The sequence below is a fragment of the Pelodiscus sinensis genome, chromosome 6, assembly GCF_049634645.1.
Source record: "Pelodiscus sinensis isolate JC-2024 chromosome 6, ASM4963464v1, whole genome shotgun sequence".
Lineage (NCBI taxonomy): Eukaryota > Metazoa > Chordata > Testudines > Trionychidae > Pelodiscus > Pelodiscus sinensis.
In genome coordinates this window covers 9,592,030-9,613,233 of record NC_134716.1, presented here as the reverse complement: position 1 = coordinate 9,613,233, position 21,204 = coordinate 9,592,030, and the positions used below count along the sequence as shown (strand labels likewise).

The window sequence follows — 21,204 nt, the reverse complement described above, 5'->3', positions numbered from 1 at the left end:
AGCCTGCCAAAGACACAAAGGTGTACCAGAGCTGAGAGCGCAATCTTGGCTTGAAACCACTCGGTGGCCTTGCCTTCTGGAGACTCCATTGGGCATGGGAGAGAGCTCAGAACTTCCCAGCATGGAGCTCTAATTCTGTGAACCCCTGGCAGTTGGTAACACTCAGGATATGTGTACATCTCCATTAAAACCCACAACTGGCTCAGGCGAAGGGGCTTCTAATCATAGTGTAGATGGTTTTGGGCTGGAGCTGGTGCGATGGTCCCAGAATTCAGGACACAGCCTGGCATGGGTCGGCCATGGGTGTCTAATTGCAATGTAGACCTACTCCAAGTAGCTCATTTAAAAACTACAGCACTAGGAGGGCATTTCTGAGGGTTATGCGAAAATGATGTGGGAAAAGGATGGTCTTGCAGCAAAGGGTCTGGATGGGGCTTCCGTATTCATTTTCTGCATCCACCACATTTCCTATGCGCGTCATTTAGGACCTGATTTTTTTTCAAGGTACCAAGCACCTACAGCTCAAATGGAAGTCAACAGGAGCTGCAGCACTTGGCTTCTCTACAACACTTTCTAGTTTATGCAATCCATATATCCTGCCAAAGCTGCCTCTGGGGTATCCTTCCTGATGGCAACTGGCAGATTTCCCAAAGCTCTGTTTAGTCTGCGATGTTTGGAGTGGTAGAACTGCAGCTTTATGAACACCATGGAAAGGGAGGTTGTTGGTAACTCTGAAATCTTTGTGCTTCTGATCAAAACACTAGACTTCTTTCAAAAGTTGACAACTGTAAATTGACTTTTTTTACTGCTTTGCACTTTTGCTATGCAGAAGGAAAATGCTGCATTCTCTTTAAGAGCCTGTGTTTAACATGGTAACAGTACTTGAATTGTGGGGGGCTGGAGAGAGATTGTGGTTTTTGTTTTTTGGTCTCTTCTGCTGCCTGATTAGGTACTTCCGGCTCTACCTGCAGTGTGTGATTGACTGGTCAGTTTGTAACTGCTGTTTTGCAGTTTGTATCAATCTGTCACTTACTATCTCTGGGCTGTCAGTCCTGTCACCAGACTCCCAGCACAGTAGTAATGATGACAACATTCCTGATTGCATATTTAAACCACTCTACAAATATTACTTAATCCTCTCAGTTCCCCTCAGAGGGACGTGTTATCATCCACCTTTCACAGAGGGGAAACTGAGGCAGAGACTTTGGTGACTTGCCCCAGATCACAGAGGCTTGAGGAACAAAGTGGGATGGATGGACAGAAGGATAGCAAAGCTTTAGGCGCAGTGTTGATTTATGATGGGAACAGGCCGCCTCCAGGTCCTGATGTGATTCTTGTTTATAGTGTCTCTTTGCCACTATCTGATGAAGAGGTGACAGCAACCAGGTGCTGTAGGTACCTATCTCTAGTGTTCCCTTTCTTTTTATAATCCAGTAACTTTGGTAGGGGTCTTTTACCAGCGACTATGTGCCTCTCTCTCCTTTTAAGGAGTGACAATGCCTTATAAAAATCCTTGTGCCTTCTTTATTAGAATATGCAGAACATAGGACAGGAATTGTGCTGGGGCCAATTGTCTGAGAATAAATCTGGAGCTACTGCCCTGCCCTCAATAAGGTGGAAATGATGTAAATTTCATTTATGTTGCAAAATGAGTCCAAATTACCAGGCCTTCCCCTGTTTCCTTACCAGCTTAGCTGTATGATCTCAGAGACTGGGCTCTCTCCCCCACACACCTCTAAAATTCAGCAGATATATTTTCATCTTGACTGATGAGGACTGCAGCTTTGTGTGTGTGTGTGATTTTTTTTTTTCTTTAACCAAGTTTCATAGATCTCAAAGCCAGAAAAGACTACTGTGATCACCATAGAACTTCCCATGCTCATTCCTAGAGCAGATCTTTTAGAAAAACTTCTAATCTTGATTTTAAAAAGTTTCAGCAGAGAAAAATCTCCCATACCTCTTGGTGAGCTGTTCCAATGACTAATTCCACTTGTCATTAAAAATCTCCACCTTGTTTCCATTCTGGATTTGTCTAGCTTCAACTTCCAGCTTATAGATTCTGTTACGCCTTTCTCTGCTAGGTCAAAAAGCACGCTAGGGAATATTTGTTCCCTGTGTAGATACTTATGGACTGTGATCAAGCCATCTTCTCCAGGAGCTCAATATAGTGAGCTTATCCTCAAATGGTGAACCTTCTCCAACTTAACATCATCATCTTGAATTGTGTCCACAGGATTCCAGCAGCAGTTGCATCAGCACTAAATACAGAGAGAAGTAAAATAACCTTTCTTCTCCCACTTCTGATCCTTGTTTTTTGCATCCCAGGATCACATCAGACACTTCGCCAAAGGATCAATGCCCACAAAACAGATATCAGACAGGATCACAAAGAAAAAACAGTTTCTTGCCACTTCAACCAGAAAGGACACTGTCTCAACAACTTGATTACCTGCATCCTGCTTCAAAGACCTTTTAAGACTTCACTTCAAAGAGAATCCTCTGAACTGTCATTCATGCTTAAATTCGACACTTTACACGCAAATTTGAATAAAGACACTAATTATCTTACCCATTACAAAGATAGCTTCCCCAATTATCACCTCAATTATCACAGACATTTACCTCCCTCCCTTCCCCCCCATCCCGCTTCTGTTCTGAAATTTGATTTGTCCTTTTCATATGTGTTCGCTTTTTTTTTAATTGTATCCTTTGGTATATATGGTTGTGACAATTTTCTTCCACTATTTGATCTGAGGAAGTGGGTCTGGCCCACGAAAGCTCATCATCTAATAAACCATCTTGTTAGTCTTTAAAGTGCTACACAGTCCTGTATTTTGTTTCAGGATCACATCAGGCCATCTGTCCCATCCTCCTGCCCCAAACACAGAACAAATATGTATTGAACGCCCTCTGCCTTATCTGGGTTTTTATTGAGACTTCAATAGTTTCTGGATTAGTAGAGGCCATACTCTAATGGGCTGAAAGGAAAGTGCTTTTTAAACAACCTCCGTCTCTCGGATAATGACGTTTCCCTCAGATTAGGCCATTCTTGGCGTGCCGGGGGGAACTGCACTGAGTGGGATGCTCCTGCTGCAGTTCCATTGTGTGTCAGTTGCTTAGTCTTACTTGTATTTGTCTTCCCAGCATGCTGTGAGGTGCTGTAAGTACGGCTCTCCCCGTTTTATAGTGGCGCAAGCAACGGGCTGAGAGATTTGCCCATGGTCACGCCAGCCACTCCTCTTCTGAAATAGGGGAACTTCTCACAACAGATCACACACCACCTCTCCAAAGAGCTGCGGCGGCCAGTGGGGGGAGGGGAGTTTGCATTGTGGGTACATCCCATTTCTTGGCAGATAGACAACTAAGAAATAGTTCTGCGTCCCTGACCACTCCAGCTGAGCTCTCGCAGGCTGCTCAAAACAGCCCTAAATGGGTTGGGACCAGGGTATTTGAAGGACTGTCTCCTCCTATACGAACCCACCTGGGGAGTGAGGTCGGCTGGGGAGTTCCTCCACTTGTGAGATAAGGTTGACGTCCACGTGGAGCAGGGCCGTCTCAGCCTTCGCCCCGAGGCTGTGGAATTCCCTCCCCCGGCACATTCGCCTGGCACCAACGTTGGCACAACATCGTTTGTGTGTATGTCCCTCCTCTTGAGCTGTTTTAGCAGCTTTTACGTTGCCCCCTTGGGGTCCTATCTTTTACTTTATTTATTTATTGTGTGTTTAAAAAAAATTTAAGCCACCTTGAATATTTTAAATAGGGAGGCGGGGTAAAAATATTTTAAATTATAATACATCAAACCCCAGGAAGCTGACGACAAGAGCTGATGTGGCCAGAAGCATTTTAATTCACATCTTTACTGCGGGGGCTTCCAGAACCCATCGTGCCCCCGAGGACCAAACAGCATGCCGGTTGGTTCTGGACTGTCCCAGCTATCTTCTCAATGGGGCATGGGCACACTTGATTTCTGCTGCTGTGACAGGCTGGCTACATCGCTTACCTAATATCCAATTCCTTGTTCTTGCTGCCCGAAACCATATGCCAGAAGACACAAAAGGTCTGTGCCCTAATCCCTTGATCTACCTTCCGCCACTGTGGGCTTCAGATGAGCCAGGACCCTGCGCAGGAAGGAGAAAATTCATCTTCCTTTAGGGGATGGGCAAAGTTAACATTTATTGATATTACAGCATCATCTAGAGCAGGGGCTCTCCATCCACTTTTCTTTCTGATGCCTCCCTCTCCCCAATATAAAAATTCCACAGCTCACCAGGGCCACAACTACTGTTGTGTTATATACAATAGCTTAAGAGTCAGGGCAGAATACAATCACCAGCCAGCTGGGAAAGATGCATGGAACTTGTACGAAGTGAACCGATGGGCTTTGAATATTCCATGTTTCCGCAGCATTGCGCCTGTCACATGCAATCTGCACAAAAACAAATGATTTCAGTTTGCATGTGGGTCCGCAGCCTCAGCAGTACATCGTGCACAAGCTAGATGTTTATTCGAGCTAAATGTAATATGCTGAACAAATGCCTGGTCATTAATGCATCTAGTGCACAATATGCTCCTTTCCAAAAACAAAGGACTTTTCTCCTTATTTTATCTATACATATGCCAATTTTCACAGTAATTTACTCTTGAAAATTCATGCCTCTAGGCCAGATTACCGTTTCTTTCCCATGCATCTGACGAAGTGGGTCTTTCCCCACGAAAGCTTATGCTCCAATACATCTGTTAGTCTGGATCTGCAAAAGTGACAAGGAGTCCTGTAGCACCTTATAGACTAACACAGCTACCCCTCTGATACTTTTCTTTCCCAGACACTTAACTCAAGCATTTATTTGTATTTATTAAACTCATTAAATATTCAAATAACTAATACAGTTGGGGAATTATTCCCTGCTAATGCAAGTTTGCCTGCATAAGTATTGAAGCCTTTCGTTAATTTCATGTACACATTCCAAATAAGTTAAATGTGCAGATTTTTTTTTTCTTGTGCATTTGTAGCATGAGCCAGTGCATTATTGGCACAGCACTTTTAGCAAAGTACTTGAAATGGAGGAATGCACACATTACTTCTATTGCAGTTTTTTGAAGCTTCCTCCCACACTCAAAATAAATTGCTATGTAAATGACCAGGGCGGGTCATAGGTCCGTGAGAATAATCCGAATAGTATGCAGTTGCTCCCCTAACTCAATCATTCATCAAAATAACATTTTAAAAGCTTGTGCTGGAACTAATGGAAAAGCTGGCATCTATCCTCGTTACCGAAGTGTGGTAGAAGGACATGAGCTGAAGTAACAAAAGACACCACCACACCTGAAAGGAGACCGTATGGGTCTAGACCAGAGAAGTGGAAGTCAAATGATTGGAAGTGCTAGTCTCAGCTCTTTCACTGACTTGCTTTGGGCATAGCTTGGCAACCCAGCTACGCAGACTTGAGCTAGCGAGACTCAAGCTAGCGAGCTAAAAATCACTCTGTGGATGTTGAGTTTCCACCCAAGCAGTGATGTCCACATAGCTCTTTTTTAGCACGCTAGCTTGAATCTCACAAGCCCAAGTCTGCTTACCTAAGCCAGGGATGGTCAATAATTTTAGATTGGAGGAGGCGGGAGCCAACTTCAAAAATTTCTGAAGAGTCTCCACGCCATCCCAGAAGGGGTGGGGCCTTGGGCAGAAGGGGCAGGGCCAATACACTTTCCTGCTTCCCCGCCCACAGACCCTGATTGGCCTAGGGATGAGGGGAACATGTGAACTCTTTGCCCTCTCGCTCCCCAAGAAAATTGACAGCTGTTCTGAACAGCTGGTGGTTCCTCTAGGTGCCCGCACCCCTGGTAGTGGGAGGATACTTCTTGTGCTCCCTCCAGCCAGGTAAATCAGGAGCAGGAGGAGCATGCAAAGTCTCCTTCTGACGTGTCCCCACCCTGCAAGGGCCACACGACGTGTAGAGTCAACCTTGGCCGTGGTGGAGGAAGAGATTTCATGCATTCCCCAGGCCCTGATTGGCTTAGGGTCAGAAGAGTGACAGGGTTTCCGGCCTGGATAAACCCCCTTAACAGGCCAGATCTGGCCTACGGAGGCTCTTTTGCCCACCCTTGACCTAGGCTGAGTGGCTCAGTGTAGACATATCTTTTGTGAGTTCTGGCAAGTCCCTTCACTTCCTTGTGCCTCGGTTTCACCTCCTGCTGAATCAAGAAAGCCATACTTACCCTCCTTTAGTGAAGTATTTAGAGATCCTCCGATGAAGGGCACAGGATGAGTGTTGACAATTTGTTAGTATTAACAATGAGAAATCCTGTGGCACCTTAAAGATTAACGGATTTGTTTGGGCATAAGCTTTCATGGGTAAAAACCAGTACGCCTCTTTGTTTTTGAAGATACTGACTAATGCAGCTTCTCCTCTGGGCATGTTTAGACTACCCTCGGCTTCCGAAAGAAGATATGCAAATTTGCATATCTTCTTCCGATCCCTTTTTCGGAAGAAATTTTTTCCGGGGTGATGGGAAGCAGTTGAAAAGGGGGGGGTTTTGAGCAAACCCCCCTTTTTCGAAAGAACTCTGTAAACCTCATTTTTTGAGGAATAAGGGTTCTTTCGAAAAACGGGGGGTTTGTGCAAACACCCCATTTAGATTGCTTTTTTCCTTAAAAAAACCTCTTACGAAAAAGGGAGCGGAAGAAGATATGCAAATTCATGCCAAATTTGCATATCTTTCGGAAGCTGAGGGTAGTCTAAACATGACCTCAGAGAAATAGCAGTAGTGATATTGTATGGATTAGCTAGAGAACACTGCGATAGGTTAACGTATGTCTGGAATGTTGATGTGTTCTATGGAACAACATGGGTTATTCTTATTTGGGAAATGAGAGAAGTTCATAATCTGAATAAAATTCTGTGTCAGACAACTAACCCCCAGTGAATCAATCATCCATGGAAAGATTACAAAAAGAGGCATTATAGCATATGGGGAGAGAACTTCAGACAGTGATATGGTTTTTGCTAACCAAAGGGGAAAGCAATTGTTTCAGATAAATAAGTGAATGTAGAAAAAAACCTAACAGTGTGGTTTGAAGGATTGTAGTTGCTTTTTTTGTTGTAGTCTCATCTTTCATAGCTAGGGATTGTGCTTGCATAATTTTGCCCAAAATGTCGGAACTGTACAATCGTTACCATTTGTAAAAACCTCTTTCCTATGGAGCTGTTTTAAGATAAATACCAACTGACACGCTAGAGCGACTGACATAATTACCCTTGTGATCCAAATGCGGCTGCACTGTGCTAGTGCAGGAGAACGTGATCTCTGTCTGGAGAAGAAACTATGAAAATGGCTAATTTCATTGTCCAGGCTCAATCAAATGCAAAATATAAACACTCAAAAAAAACACTCAAAAAAAAAAACACCCTTGCATGGTTACAATTATATCAGTTTCTAATGTTCTCAGGTGTTTGATATGTGTAAGGGACAGACAGCGGGGAAAAGAGCTTTAACTTTAAGGGCATGGAGTAATTGCACTGAATGCAGGGGGAGTACTAAGGCAGTTAGGTTAATTGTGTCTGTAAGTGTTTGCGGAATTATAGCTCAGGGCTCTCTGTGCTTCCAAATCTGTAATCACTAGTCTCATAGCCTTTGGTGGGGTCCTAAACCACAGCTCTGGGAAACATGGTAATAAGTGAAAATCTCAACTTTCCTCTTATTAAAGAAAAGTAGCAAGTTTCTAGCCCTCAGATGGCAGGAAAAAGTTTGAAAATGTGAAATTTCCAAAAACATTTCTTTTAATCTTGTGATTTTATTTTTAAGCTGATCTTGTGAACTTTTGGGAACTGTCTCGTGGTTTTTTAAGCAGCTGGGATTGGTAGTTCTCTATGATCTTCTGCAATTGTACAGGAAAGTGCCTTTGATAGGCCCCTATCTGGTGGAGAGAGCAGCAGCGTTGTGTAGAATGCCATTTCATCCCCAAGGCAAACTCCAAAGGGACATGAAACAAAAAACAGGACTATGTAGCACTTTAAAGACTAACAAGGTGGTTTATTAGGTGATGGGCTTTCGTGGGCCAGACCTCCTTTCTCAGATCTGAGAAAGTGGGTCTGGCCCACATAAGAACGGCTGTACTGGGTCAGACCAAAGGTCCTTCTAGCCCAGTATCCTGTCTACCGACAGTGGCCAACACCAGGTGCCCCAGAGAGAGTGGACCGAAGACAATGATTAAGTGATTTGTCTCCTGCCATCTCTCTCCAGCCTCTGACAAACAGAGGCCAAGGACACCAATTTATCCCCTGGCTAATAGCCTTTTATGGACCTAACCTCCATGCAATTATACATCACCCACGAAAGCCCATCACCTAATAAACCATCTTGTTAGTCTTTAAAGTGCTACATAGTCCTGTTTTTTGTTTCAGCTACACCAGACTAACACGGCTACATTTCTATCACTATTCCAAAGGGACATAGCCGCCTTGCAGATCAAGGGCTAGCTAGGTTAAGGCATCTTGGCTGGATGTGCAGCCTCTGTCACTGTTGGTTTTATCACACTCCTGATATTTTTTGGTGTCCTCGGGATTACTGGATTTGTCATGGAAGTCCTCGGTAAAGGAACCTAACTCTATTATACAGCAAGGACTCGCTTGTAGTTGAGGAAGGCAAAAGAGCACTGGATTATCATTTTCCATTCTTGTAGTCTTTGTCAGCTGCTCAGTATTAAGTGGCAGGACAAGATTAGAAATGAGGCTATTTGTAGCTGAACCCAGCAATCCCCTCCATCAGCACTGGTTTAGTTTCAATGGCTTTTTTTGGTATGGATGTATTATTAGGACCAAAATTCTGAGCAATGTTGCCAGTGAAGATGCTGAACTGGTGTTAGCAGTCATGGGAAAAAATCTTGCCAAATTTCTCTAGCATAGATAAGCATTTAAAATGGACAAGCTGGATAAAGAAATGAGAATTGGAAAATCTGAGAACATGTTTTGTTTAACAATGTGTTTCCCCAGACCTGTTGCCATGCCACCTCTACTTTCTGGAGAGAGAAGACTTTGTGTGTGTGTGTGTGTGTGGGGGGGGGGGGGGTTGGTTTGTTTTTTGTTTTTTGTTCCTGTCCAGGCATTCAATTCTCGATTCCACCCAGCTCACGATTCACTTGTACTGAGGGGATATTGAGCAAGGAGCAACTGACACAACCTTGGGAAGCATCATACAGAGTTAAAGAGAGGTGGACCTTGTCTGGCAGCAGTCTTGCCATGGGTTAGGCCCTTCAGTGACCCCTGTGGAGATGTTCAGAGCTGTGGCTAATGGCCTTGTAACCCCTGTACTCTTTAGGGCTGCTCTCAGCAGGGCTAGAGGACTTAGTGCTTATAAAGCCAATGGATTACATGTACTGAGTCTTCCAAAGTTGTTACCGTCACTGGTAGCAACACTTGGAATTTTTTACAAGGGTAGAAACAAGCTACTTTGTAAGCAATGAGGAAACCCCCAAGACCCTCACCAGTCTGGCAGCTCAGCACCATTTCATCTGTTGCTGTGACTCGTATGGTGGTTGTGGCTTTCTCTCCCCAGCAAAGAGCAGCCGCCTCATGCTAAATGACCTTGCTTTGAGGCTCTGAGGGAAAGGATATGCTTTTTTTTTTTTCTCTTTCTTTCTTCTGCCTGTATTCTTGTATTAGCCTTAAATGATGACTCCTGTGGCAATTGTTAGTGATTCAGACACGCCACAGAGTGCAAGAAAACCAACCTAGAGAGATGCTTGCAACCTCCACTAGAAACCAAGAGTGTCTCGGTTTGCTGATGGTGCAAATGCGATTCAGTACAAACTGTGAGACACCACAGACTCCCACATTTACCTCCAGCCCATAGCAACATGCGGCACCTCTTGTTTGTCCATTAATTAATTTTCTTCTAAACCATACAGTGGAGGTTTTCAAAAGGCAGCTAGTAGATTTAGGAGTAAAAATCCCTCCTCTTGAAAGTCTCCTAAACCCAGTAGCAGATTTTGATATTTTTTCTCAAATGACAGATCAGCAAATGTTGCTTAGGATGCAAATGCCATATTTTGAAACCTGAGATTATTAAAACACATGTACAAACAAAGATATTTCTCTAGCATTGTTCCAGGCTTCTTCTCCTAATCAGCTAGGGCTCTAGTTTGGAATTTTGTCTCCCATCTGAAAGCCGGTGTTACGGATCTGGGCTCTGGCAGGAATGACCCAGGCACTGATCCTTTGATTAAAGACTTATTGGAAAAGCTTATCTCCAAATCCAATGGGGGGGAGGGGAAGGGGTAAAGTGCTGCCTGCCAAAATGTCTCAAACTGGATAAATGGACTGCAAGGTGCATCACCCTAGAACAGAGTGGGAGGGAGTCCATGGGTGACAGGAAAATCGACAAGACAGCACCATCGAGAAATGACAGGACGAAGTAAAAGGCAACTCCCACTTGTCAGCTAGACTTACAAAAGCAACATGCTTATCTACAATGTCCTGTACAATGCCAAATATACATACAAACGCCAAGCAAGCTGGGGGAAGACTCAAGGGCAGGCTTTGGGAATTATCTCCTGGTAGCTTGCCTCTTCCTTCTCTCTGGAAAAAAAAGAAACTCTGAAAGCAATGTAAAAGCTGTTTGGAATGAACACGAACACACACAGCGAGAGAGAGAGCAAACACACATATTCCCATGTCTTCAGGCAGCTGTACATATATTTATATGGCCCTTCTGCCACTCAACAAGTCTTATTTTACAAAGGTTGGGCTGAAAAAGTTTGTCAAAGGCTCTAACACAGAGGGAAATATTTATACAACAGTCACAGATACAAATGGACTCCAGGGTCTGGTGATCTTGCACAAACCTGATACGTGTGCTTCCCCTTTAGTACTACGTGTAAAGGGTTTGCAGGACTTTACAGAGATTATTAAACTTTGGAATTTTCAAAGATATGGGCCAGTATTGTCAAAAGTGAGTAGGTAGTTTGGATGACTCAACCTGAGGCGATCTAAAAAGGAGTCTGATTTGCATAGAGCGTGTATTCAGCCCTTTCTGAAAATCAAGCACTTTTTAGGTGTCAGGTTGGGCAAAAATGGAGGTATCCAAAAACCACATCACATTTTAAAATCATAGACCCATGGATAAGTAAATCTGGAACTTCCTGGGTACAGAGCCTTCAACTGCTATGGAAGGTGCACTTTGGATCTGATTAAATACATTTCCCAAGAGAAACTAGCAGTCATTCAATACCAAGGCAAATGATAGGGTTAAAGTGCCAGGGATAAGAGAAAGCATCTGTATGTAGCATCTGTAGTAGCAAAGAAATAACTGGTCTAGGTGGAAGAGTTTCACCATCATGCTGATTTAATATCAACTGAGACTCATTTCTAGATCTGTGCTGTGGCAGGCTGGATTTTAGGGGATTAAGAGGAAACTGCATTACTGGTAGAGTTAGAATGGGATTGTCACTTGTTGAGAGAGAGAGGGGGAGGGGGGGTGGATGTGTTTGTACAAGACATTACCTAGTTTGAGACTCTGTGAATAGACTTTTAAATCAGTAAAAGCTCACGCAAGTGGAGCATTTCAGCTACAGCACATGGATTTAGGGCTTGGCTGCACAGGGACACCGAAGAGAATTAACTAATCCACTTGATATTCACACCTTTAGTTAATTTAGATTAAACTGCATTAAATCCCTGTTGCAGTAATGCTGCCAGTACAACAACGCCTCATTATTGCATTAGGTTATATGGTCATGCTTCATCACAGATGGCTTGGTTTTCCATTGTGAAATGCCCAAAGCCTGTCGTGAATAACTGAAAGGGTATTCAAATATTTCAGACTTTTTGAATCAATCATATTGCAACAGTTATCAGCGGTGATGTGGTATGACGAAATCCTTCATTCCTGGAAAATATTTCCCAGCAGGAAGCCCAATAGATCTGATCTGACATGGAGGTTGCAAACAAAACGCAACTTGAGAGAGGCCACTTGCTTGCTTTTTTTTTTTTTTTTTTAACTTTACAAGGGAGCATGTGTTAAAAGGGAGGTGGGTACGGAAACTGCCTTTTGGTGGCAATAAGATGCGTCACAAAGTCCCATTAGAAAACAGCGTTCCTTCCATGACTAAACTGCAACAGAGCAGTGTGTAATGATCGTACAGCTGGAAGAGTGGAATCTGAGGATTCCGATCCTAGCTCTGCATTTTGCTGTGTTCTTGGGCAAGTCACCGCGGCTGGGATTCAAAGGAGCCCAAGGAAATACCGTGCCTTTATTTCCTGCATCTGCAAAGTGGGGCTGATATTACTAATCTGCCCCAGACTGGGTTTTGTGAAGGCTAATTAGCTTTCTTACAAAAGCGACGCGGAGTCCTGTAGCACGTTATAGACTAACAGACGTATTGGAGCATAAGCTTTCGTGGGCAAAAATCCACTTCATCAGATGCATGTAGTGGAAATTTCCAGAGGCAGGTATAAATATGCAGGCAAGAATCCGGCTAGAGATAACGAGGTAAATTAAATCAGGGAGGATGAGGCCCACTTCTAGCAGCTGATCTGGAGGTGTGAACACCAAGAGAGGAGAAACTGCTTTTGTCATTGGCTAGCCATTCACAGTCTTTGTTTAATCCTGAGCTGCTGATGTCAAATTTGCAGATGAACTGCAGCTCAGCAGTTCCTCTCTGAAGTTTGGTCCTCTTTTGCAGATCCATACTAACACTGCTACCCCTCTGATATACTGTAGGAAAGCTTTTATTTTTGAAGAACTGCACAAGAATTAAAAGTCCCTACTTTGATGTATGCCTCTAATTCTCATATACTCTGTTATTCTAATTTGGGTCTGGAACATCATAGGTTTAAAAAAAATACCCTCCACTCTACAGCAATCGGATGTTGGAGGACTATTGTTACGGGATGGCTCTCCTTGAATTCTCAAACCTATTTCAGTAGCCAGCAATTAAATGGAGCAGGAGCTTCCTGAAGACACAGACCAACTTCTGCTACTAGCAAAGTCTCCCTGTTGTCTGAAAGGTTATGTCTCCTACTGTCTGTCAATGAAACAAGAAGCTCCCACCATTATTGCAATCCTCAGTTATCAGAATTGACTCCAAGTAAAACTACACCACATAGGTAAATAATGGTACAATGACTGGGTTCTGTGCATAGTCCCCCGAAGTATTGGGAAATATTGTTCATGGTGCTAATGTTTGTGCGCTGTTGTGTTTAATGTGCAAGTGCATGATATGTCCTATCTCTCTGTACTTGTCACAAGTAAAATTATAACAGTTGATTTGCATCAATATAGCATCATTCCATTGTTTCAAATGGAACCACGCTGATTTTATAGGGAGAATCTGGCTCAGAATTTTCAGACGAGCAGAGGCATATATTATACAGCCTGCATTTACAGCAAAGTTACTTGAAAGCCTGGGATAAGTTTGCCTACATTTAGTACCATTTTGCTGCAATTAAAAAAAATCTGGCAGATTAAACTATATATAACAGGCTGGTTGTAAAATATTGTTGTGGTGTTAGATGTAATCTGATCATATCTAGGCCTCTTAAATTCAATTTATGTTGACTTGCTTTAATCACATAAAAAGAATTGATGCATCTGTTTGTCTCTGTGGCATGTGCGGTGCTGGGCATGTATAGAAATATTGCTGATGCATTAGTTTGCTGCCTATTAGCAGATTTTCTGAACTGCCATCCATTTGTGGCACAGACATGTTTCATTCAGTTGTTTTAGGATTGTGTGTGTTTCAGTGGATGCAAAAGGAATTGTAAATTTCACATCTGGCATTAAAATACCTACAGTGACTTAGTAATGGTGGCTGCAGAATGAAATTTCATAATGTAAGATTAGTGAGGTTTGTTGGCTGGCTATACACTTATTTAAAAGACAAAAGGATTTTGATACTTTGGATTTTGGCAAGGTTTATAAGATTTATTTGGGGGTGCTGCATTATGCCTCTGTGCTTGGAAAGTACTCCATTTCTAGTCACCCGGCCCGCTCTGCTCAGCCAGATCACTTCAAAGGGCTCGTCCATACTGGCACAGTAGGAAAATCATCTCTGATATGAATTATCATTAAAAACCTCAAAATTATAAACACCAGGGTCACAAACTGACTGGTGAACCACATGCCTCATTTGGACCGAAGTATGCAAAGTAAACAGTGCGGAACGGTGTTACACATACGTTACTAAAACAAAAAAAGTTAAAGATTTGCCAAAGTAAAGAGACCTTTTCCTTGCTTGCTTCATTTATATTAAAATGGTGAAAAGCAGCATTTTTCTTCTGCATAGCAAAGTTTCAAAGCTGTATTAGGTCAATGGCCAGTTGTAAACTTTTGGAAGAACTGTAACATGTTGTTCAGCATTAGGAACCACTCTGAGATTCTACTGTGTTCCTGGCTCTCAGCACTGCTGGGAAATTACAAAAGTCTCTGTGCCAGACCTTTTATGATTAACCTAAATGTGGTGCAACACTCGGACAGCTTTCAAAAGGCAATGTTGTCATTTTTAGATGGCATCTGAACAGATTCTGCCTCAGAAAAACCACCTACACAATTGGCACCTTTCTTGGCAGCGTGAGCAGTGAGGAACATCAGGGAGACAGAAATACCCACTTGGCTCTGCTGGACCTTCCAGAACGGGGACGGTGGGGTTTGAGGAGCAAGCTTATGCAAGACTCAGGCTGGAGGTAGCCCGAGGGTTCCCTTTTTAGGGTGATGAAATTTGGCATCTTGAACAAACTGATTTTCAGTGAATATTTCATGCAGGTTTCATGAGCAAGCAAAGGGGACTTTTTATTGGACTTTCCCTAGCCAAGGCAGCATAGACTAAACATTTCAGCTGCAATTGTTCATACTTCAATATCCCCCTGGTGTTTTAACTGGGCGGTGGGGGGAGGGGGAGAAACAATCTGAAATACGTTGTGCTGTTCTTCCCATCTTGCAAGAGCCCAAAGTTGTGAGGTACTGCACAGCACAGAGGGAGAGGTTATAAATCCCTTGGGACAGGGACCCTCTAACAATAGACACGGATGTGACAAAGGCAGGTGGGGAAAAAGGAGGGACTGAGTCAGGGAGAGTGAATGACAAAATCATGATGATTTTGGCTGGGTGAGAGCACATGGAGCATCAAGGGGAAATTTTCAAAGGCACAGATGGAAGTTGGATATCTGATTTTCATTAGATTTCACTTTGCACATCTCCCTGTAACTTGCTCCAGGACAGTTTGGTTCTACTGTAGAAAGATTTCTAGCTAGAGCAGAGTTCATAATCTCAGAATTATCTATACCTCTGTACCCTGCTTTTCTTCCACCCACTCCTAGAGGGCTCTACTCTAATCTGAAAATCCAATACACAGAGACATAGGACAGACCACAGTCTCCACTTGCTGAATGTCAGCGTGATCTGTGTGTGCTTGGAGAGGTCACAGGGAGATTGCTCAAATCAGGGCAAACAGCAAAGAGTGGGGCAGAGGATTCACCACCCCAGCAACAAAACAGCTTGTACAATACCTTGCTGATTACCCAGAAGACACAAACACAGTTCCTTTAAAGCAACTCAGCATTGAACTTCCTCGTATTTGACTTGCTCTCTGGATGGATCACTGAAAGTTGTTGTAAGTAAGCCTATATAAAGTTCACCAATACCAAGGGATTGGTCATAGGATCCAGCCATCCAATAAATACTTCAGCTCACACCCACATATGTGCTTTACAGCTAATTCTTTTTAACTAATCTAAGTTTTATTTTAAAAGAAAAGGATACTGTCATTAACGACACACCACTACGAATAAAGTTCGGAGGTCAGTTTCATAGTAGAGACCGTGAGCTGCAAAAAGTTATTTAAACTGATTTTGGATAGTCCAAATAGGCAGTCCATATACAGTCTGTGTAAATCCTTCTATGAGCTATAGCAGGGTAATCCAGGCTATATCTAGACTTCAGAGTTTTTCCGGGATACTAAAGGTATCCTGGAAAAACTCTGCCATGTAGGGAATGTGTCTGCTTCTTCAGAACAGAGGTGAGAGGAATAAGGGATGTGCCAAAATAGGAGTATTTTTCCAAAATTGGGTCCCATGTACTCGGACCGAATTTCAGAAAAGCCTCTCCCCCCCCCCCCCCCCAAAAAGGCGGAAAAAGATCTGCAGTCTAGACATAGCCCCAGACTGGTACTGGAGGCCTCGGGAATGTGATTTACTTTTTCTGTATGTTTAAATATGTGGACTCCAGCTTCACATGATTGTGTCTAGTTAACCATGGTCACCCTCATTTTAGTAGATATTTATCTTTTTATGAAAAGCTGTTTGGCCAGCACATACAATTTTTTAGGTTTAAAATGTTAAGAAAACATCCAAGCAAATGAGCAAATGTCCAGGGAAGAGAGAGGCTCCTAAATCAGAAGGGATTTGGAAAGTTCTCCAAAGAAGACAAGTTCTAAATATTAATGTTTTTTATCTGCACCTCTCCCAAGTTAAGTTGCTGCTTCAGTAAACCAGTGTTGAGAACATTCATGGGGATGAAGAACTGTTGCTATTTCCATTAAAGGAGCTTTGTAAAATTCTTGCCTGCTCCCAGTAATTTCTTTGACACACAGATTAAAAATACTAGTTCTCGTTATCTTTCATCGTGGTAAAGACAGGGGACCAGATTTTGTAATTGCACGGCCAGAGCGGTGATAGTCTTGTCCATGGTCGCACAGGAGGCTAATGGCAGGTCTTCAGTCCCAGTCCAGTGCCTTCTCCACTGGACTGGACTGCCTTTATGTTCCCAGGACCTTACGCAGGAATTTTGGGGGGTGCGTGTATGTACATGCTTTTTTGTAAATGTGGACCGCAATTTTTTTAATGAAGTTCCAAATAGTCCTGCACTGAGAGTGTATGAGAGGTTAATTAAAAATTTGAGTGGAAACAGTGATTGGTAAAATGATTTTGTGTTAACATACTAAAAATGTGTAGTCACAAAGGGTTTATAGAAATTACACTATTACAGACAGACACCAGAAGGTAAGTGGAAAAACAATATTCCCAAATAGTCCAGTCTTCGTTGCAGTGAAATTAGTGACAAGCCATGTTGTATGCATGATTAACTATTTTATCTTGGTGACATTAGTTGTCAATTTAGGGTAGTGTGCCATGTCTCAATGGCAGTGTTTAGCACCGATTGGAGCTCTGCGGTGGGATGCTCAGAGAGGCTGTTCTGTAAGCTCGTTGCTATTCATTTCTTTTGTTTGCAAACAGCTAATTGGAAACTACTAACCCATTTAATCTATTTCCTCAACACTGGGCCCTGTCCGCACTGCCTGACAGAGCTGATAGGGTGCAAGATATTCTTTCACCTAATAAGGAAGAGAACTTTCCTATACGTGTTTCTTGTGAAAGACAGACCATTTAAAATACAACTCTTAGACGCATGAGATGAGGTTTATGTGGTGTGTCCACTGATGTGTGCAAGATGGAAATATACACTAGGCATGTCTGAGGTTCACATGTCTACCGGGAAGAGAGTTTAGACCACAAGAGTGCATGACTGAACAAACCTCAGATCACAACATTTTGGCCATTTGATTTTGACGCCAGCTACGGAATTAGACCATGAAACTCGATAGCTCAATGCTGGCTTTATCCCCATCAGTATTTTTAAATGAATATTATGCAGCATTTCATAGTGAGAGAAATTCTGAAGATCATCAAGATGTTGTAAAAAATATCAGGGAAAAACTTATCGCTTTCCCTCATTAAAATGAGGTTACAAAGCTACTTTAAAATAATTTGCTGCAGTAAAGTTAGTATTACTTCTCAAGTGTGAAAAGACTTCTACGATACAAGGGTGGGCCCTGCAAAAGTTTGGAGCGTAGCAGAGCTTGTTTTCTTGTGACCAAATTAAAATACACACTTGCATGCCCTTGTGAAACATACTCAAACTGACTAGAAGAAAATGAAAAACTTGAATTAATTTTAGTTTACTCAAACATTTTGATTTAAAAAAAAAGAACACACTTAGATTTATTAGGTTCAAATCAACCTTTTCTTCTCCCTTCGGGTTTGGGGGGGGGCAAACAGGTTTGGGAGGGAGGGGAGACTGGGGGAAGCACATGGCTCAGCTGGACTGGGAACTAGCATGAAGCTAAGCTGGAGCAGCTTGGAGGACTGTGTAAGAAGTGCATTTGCACCTGTCCCTCCCCCCACGCACAGGCCTGATTCCTATTCTGCAACACTGAAATAATGTTAATTTAGCTGTTGACTTCCACAGTGAAGTGTGAAAGAAACTGCATTTCTATTGACCTGCTGGGACACGGGGCTGTGCCCTGACTTCACTATGAGCCAACGATGCTCAGCACCTCCCATTGTATTGGGACCAGGGTGAAACAAAACCTGAACTTATGCACATGGTTTATGTAGCATATTTTCATTCAGTTGTTATCTTCAGTAATGGAAAAGGTCTCTAGGGTTTGCGTTGAGTTTTTAAACAAAAGGACAAAATGAAGTTATAATGCAACAAGAAATAATTAAGCTCTTCTGAATTAGTGAAGGAACAAAATTATTAGCTCCTAATCGGTGGCACAAGTAAGGGCAGGTTTGGAAATGTTGTGAGATCTTCTATTAAAAAGTACTATCCAAGTACAGCTATTGCAAACTTGTGAGTGGACTGATCTGAAAATGCACCAGTCACCCCACGATGAGATTAAAAAGACTACCATGTTATTTTCAGTTTCCTTTAGTCAGTAGCAGTAGGCTCTTAAGTCTGTAATACTTCACTTTTTAATACAACCTCTCTGAGTGCTAAAAGCTGTATAACCAAAACCACCCACAACAGTACTAAACAAAACCTATTAAGCACACACCAAGGCTACTGTAGACCCTGATACAGAGAAAGGGAGCAGAGAATACTCAGTAAACAACTGTCAATGTGGAAAAACAAAACAACACAAGGCTACAAAAAAGATCTTTTTCTTTATTTCACTTGTTAGCAAGATTTTGCTGTCATTCTCAAGTAATTTCTGAACAGGAACAGAAGCAGTGAAAAATCAAAAGTACTTGAAACTTTAATACAGGAAAAATTAATCCTCCGCACAACAAAAGGGCTAACTTTATCTATTCTCAGGTTTATTTTAAACTAGATGTTACATTAAAACAACATGTGAGATTCATGTTTCACCACAACTGTAAATTACGACAAGTACAAAGTTGAAATAAATTGCAGTTGAAGACATGTAGCTCCTTATTAAAAATTCACAAGCCATTAATGTTGATTTAGCACGCTGCACATAAATGGATGTTACATAGATGCATGGAGCATTTTGTAGATTTGCAGTAAACCTTAGTATCTCCTGAACATCTGAGTGGGAACACATTTCAGTATAATTACTGAAGTCTGTAACACTTACTTTTTTAAATTGAGGCTACATTTACTTTTAATTGATAGAAAGCTCAATTTGGTCATGCAGCAGCTGCTTTATGGGTTTAACTTGTTGGGGGAGGGGTTAGCATTCTCTCATTATAAAACAGAGTATGGACACAATTCATTTTCAAATAGCAATTTTCTCCTAGAGTACTCCAATTACTCCACAACTAGACCCATTTAATTTCAAAATACTCATTATAAGGGTATCAGAATACTAGCTGGCCTTAATTTTTTTCTTTCAATATATTAGTAATAGCAACAACATACTCCCAAACTAGTGTTTCCTCTAAGTTGTGCACCTGTGCTGACACTCAAGAGAGATTCAAATGCTGCCAAGCTGATTAGAGGAGTACCTGGAGCTAGGATTTTGTTTCTGCTGTTGGTGCACATCTGCACCTGCCTCAGACCACAAAAAAATTATTCCACTCATGGATAGAAAACTTTAGAGGGAACATTGTCCAAAACATCTATTATACCAGATTTCTAGGATGGTTAAATGGTTTTGGCCTGTACCTGGAGGCTTGAAAAGGTCCTTGTGTGTCCTTTCTGACATACAAATTTTGGTGAGAGTTCTAGACTGTGCTGAAGGTAATAAAGAAATCAAGGAAGGCCTGAGCATCTCACTTTCTGTTTCAAACAAACTCACTCCAGTTATTAACATAGGCAGTGCAGCAGATGTGCAGATATCAATATTGTACTGCCACTGACTGTAACAGAAGATTCTGGGTCCTCCCTCCTGTCTTCCAGGCAACCAGGGGGAGAATGCATTACAGAAGAGAGACACTTTCAATCTCTAGGAAAGATGATGCAATCCCCCCGCCTGCTGTATCCATAGTTGTCTCATATCCTTTGGCCAGTGCAGCTGGAGGTACATGGACTGTGTTGTGGAGATAAGAACTGGCAAGGGAGAAAGGGGGGAAAAAGTAGGTAGGTAAATATTAATAAGAATTCAAGGACAGAAGGAGGACTGGTTTCCACAGAAGACGGAAGGCACTATATAAATGCTAAACTCTCCTACTACTGTATAGTATAGGAAGAAGATTCCTCAGGGCAGGTTTACACTATTGGGTTAAATTGATCTAAAGTTAGGGTACTCTAGTTATGTGAATAATGTAGCTGGAGTCAATATAGCTTAAATTGACTTACTGGTGTCTACACTGCAGGGAGGTCGATGGGAAAAACTCTACCAGTAGACTTACCTTACTCTGCTCATTCCAGTGGAATACTAGAGTTGATGGGATAGTGATCTGTCGATTTAGTGAGTCTCCACTAGACCCACTAGTGACCAAATGGACCTAGATCCAGCACTGCAGTGTTGATCTCCCAGCAATGGAGAGAATCGCTAAGAATGGTAGAGTCCTTTGAAGAGCACGGTCCTGATTTTTGTTCTTGAGCTCTAGCGGTATAAAACAGCTTACAACAGTGTTACAGTTTTGCCATTAAGCGTGTGTGTGTCTACAGGCATTGGCATACAGCAGGAAGCACAATGTCAGGAGTCAGTAACAGATGGAGAAGAGGGTATGACAGGAAATTCTAATAAGCAACAACTTTGGGCTAATGAATATCTTAGACACCTCCAAGTGCCAGCCCTCTTCCCGTGCCTGAGTTCTGAAGGCACTTACACTGGTGAGCTGTTATTCAGCTGGACTATTCCAGTGAAGTCAATCAGCAGTTTTTAGCATGAATTCAAAATGTGGTCTACTGTGATTAGGTGACGCTGACACCCAAACCATTTGGCACTTAAATGATGCTGGCCTATATTAAAATGGGGGTGATCTCTAGTGTTGGAAGTCACAGAAATAATAACCCAACTGTTGG

At 42.4% G+C, this 21,204-nt stretch overlaps 1 protein-coding gene and 1 long non-coding RNA gene across 5 annotated transcripts in view; one reads left to right on the top strand and one right to left on the bottom strand.

Annotated features, from left to right (window-relative positions):
- The window catches only part of LOC106732795 (uncharacterized), a 66,680-nt gene that overhangs the window by 37,861 nt on the left and 7,615 nt on the right, over positions 1–21,204 (top strand). The window lies entirely within an intron of this gene.
- The window catches only part of SUSD1 (sushi domain containing 1), a 90,290-nt gene continuing 88,132 nt past the window's right edge, over positions 19,047–21,204 (bottom strand). For all 4 annotated transcript variants that reach the window (XM_075931417.1, XM_075931418.1, XM_075931415.1 and 1 more), the window contains one exon: positions 19,047–20,283. In XM_075931417.1, the coding sequence (XP_075787532.1) occupies positions 20,154–20,283 (130 nt within the window). In that variant the 3' untranslated portion in view covers positions 19,047–20,153. The remainder of the gene's footprint in view (positions 20,284–21,204) is intronic.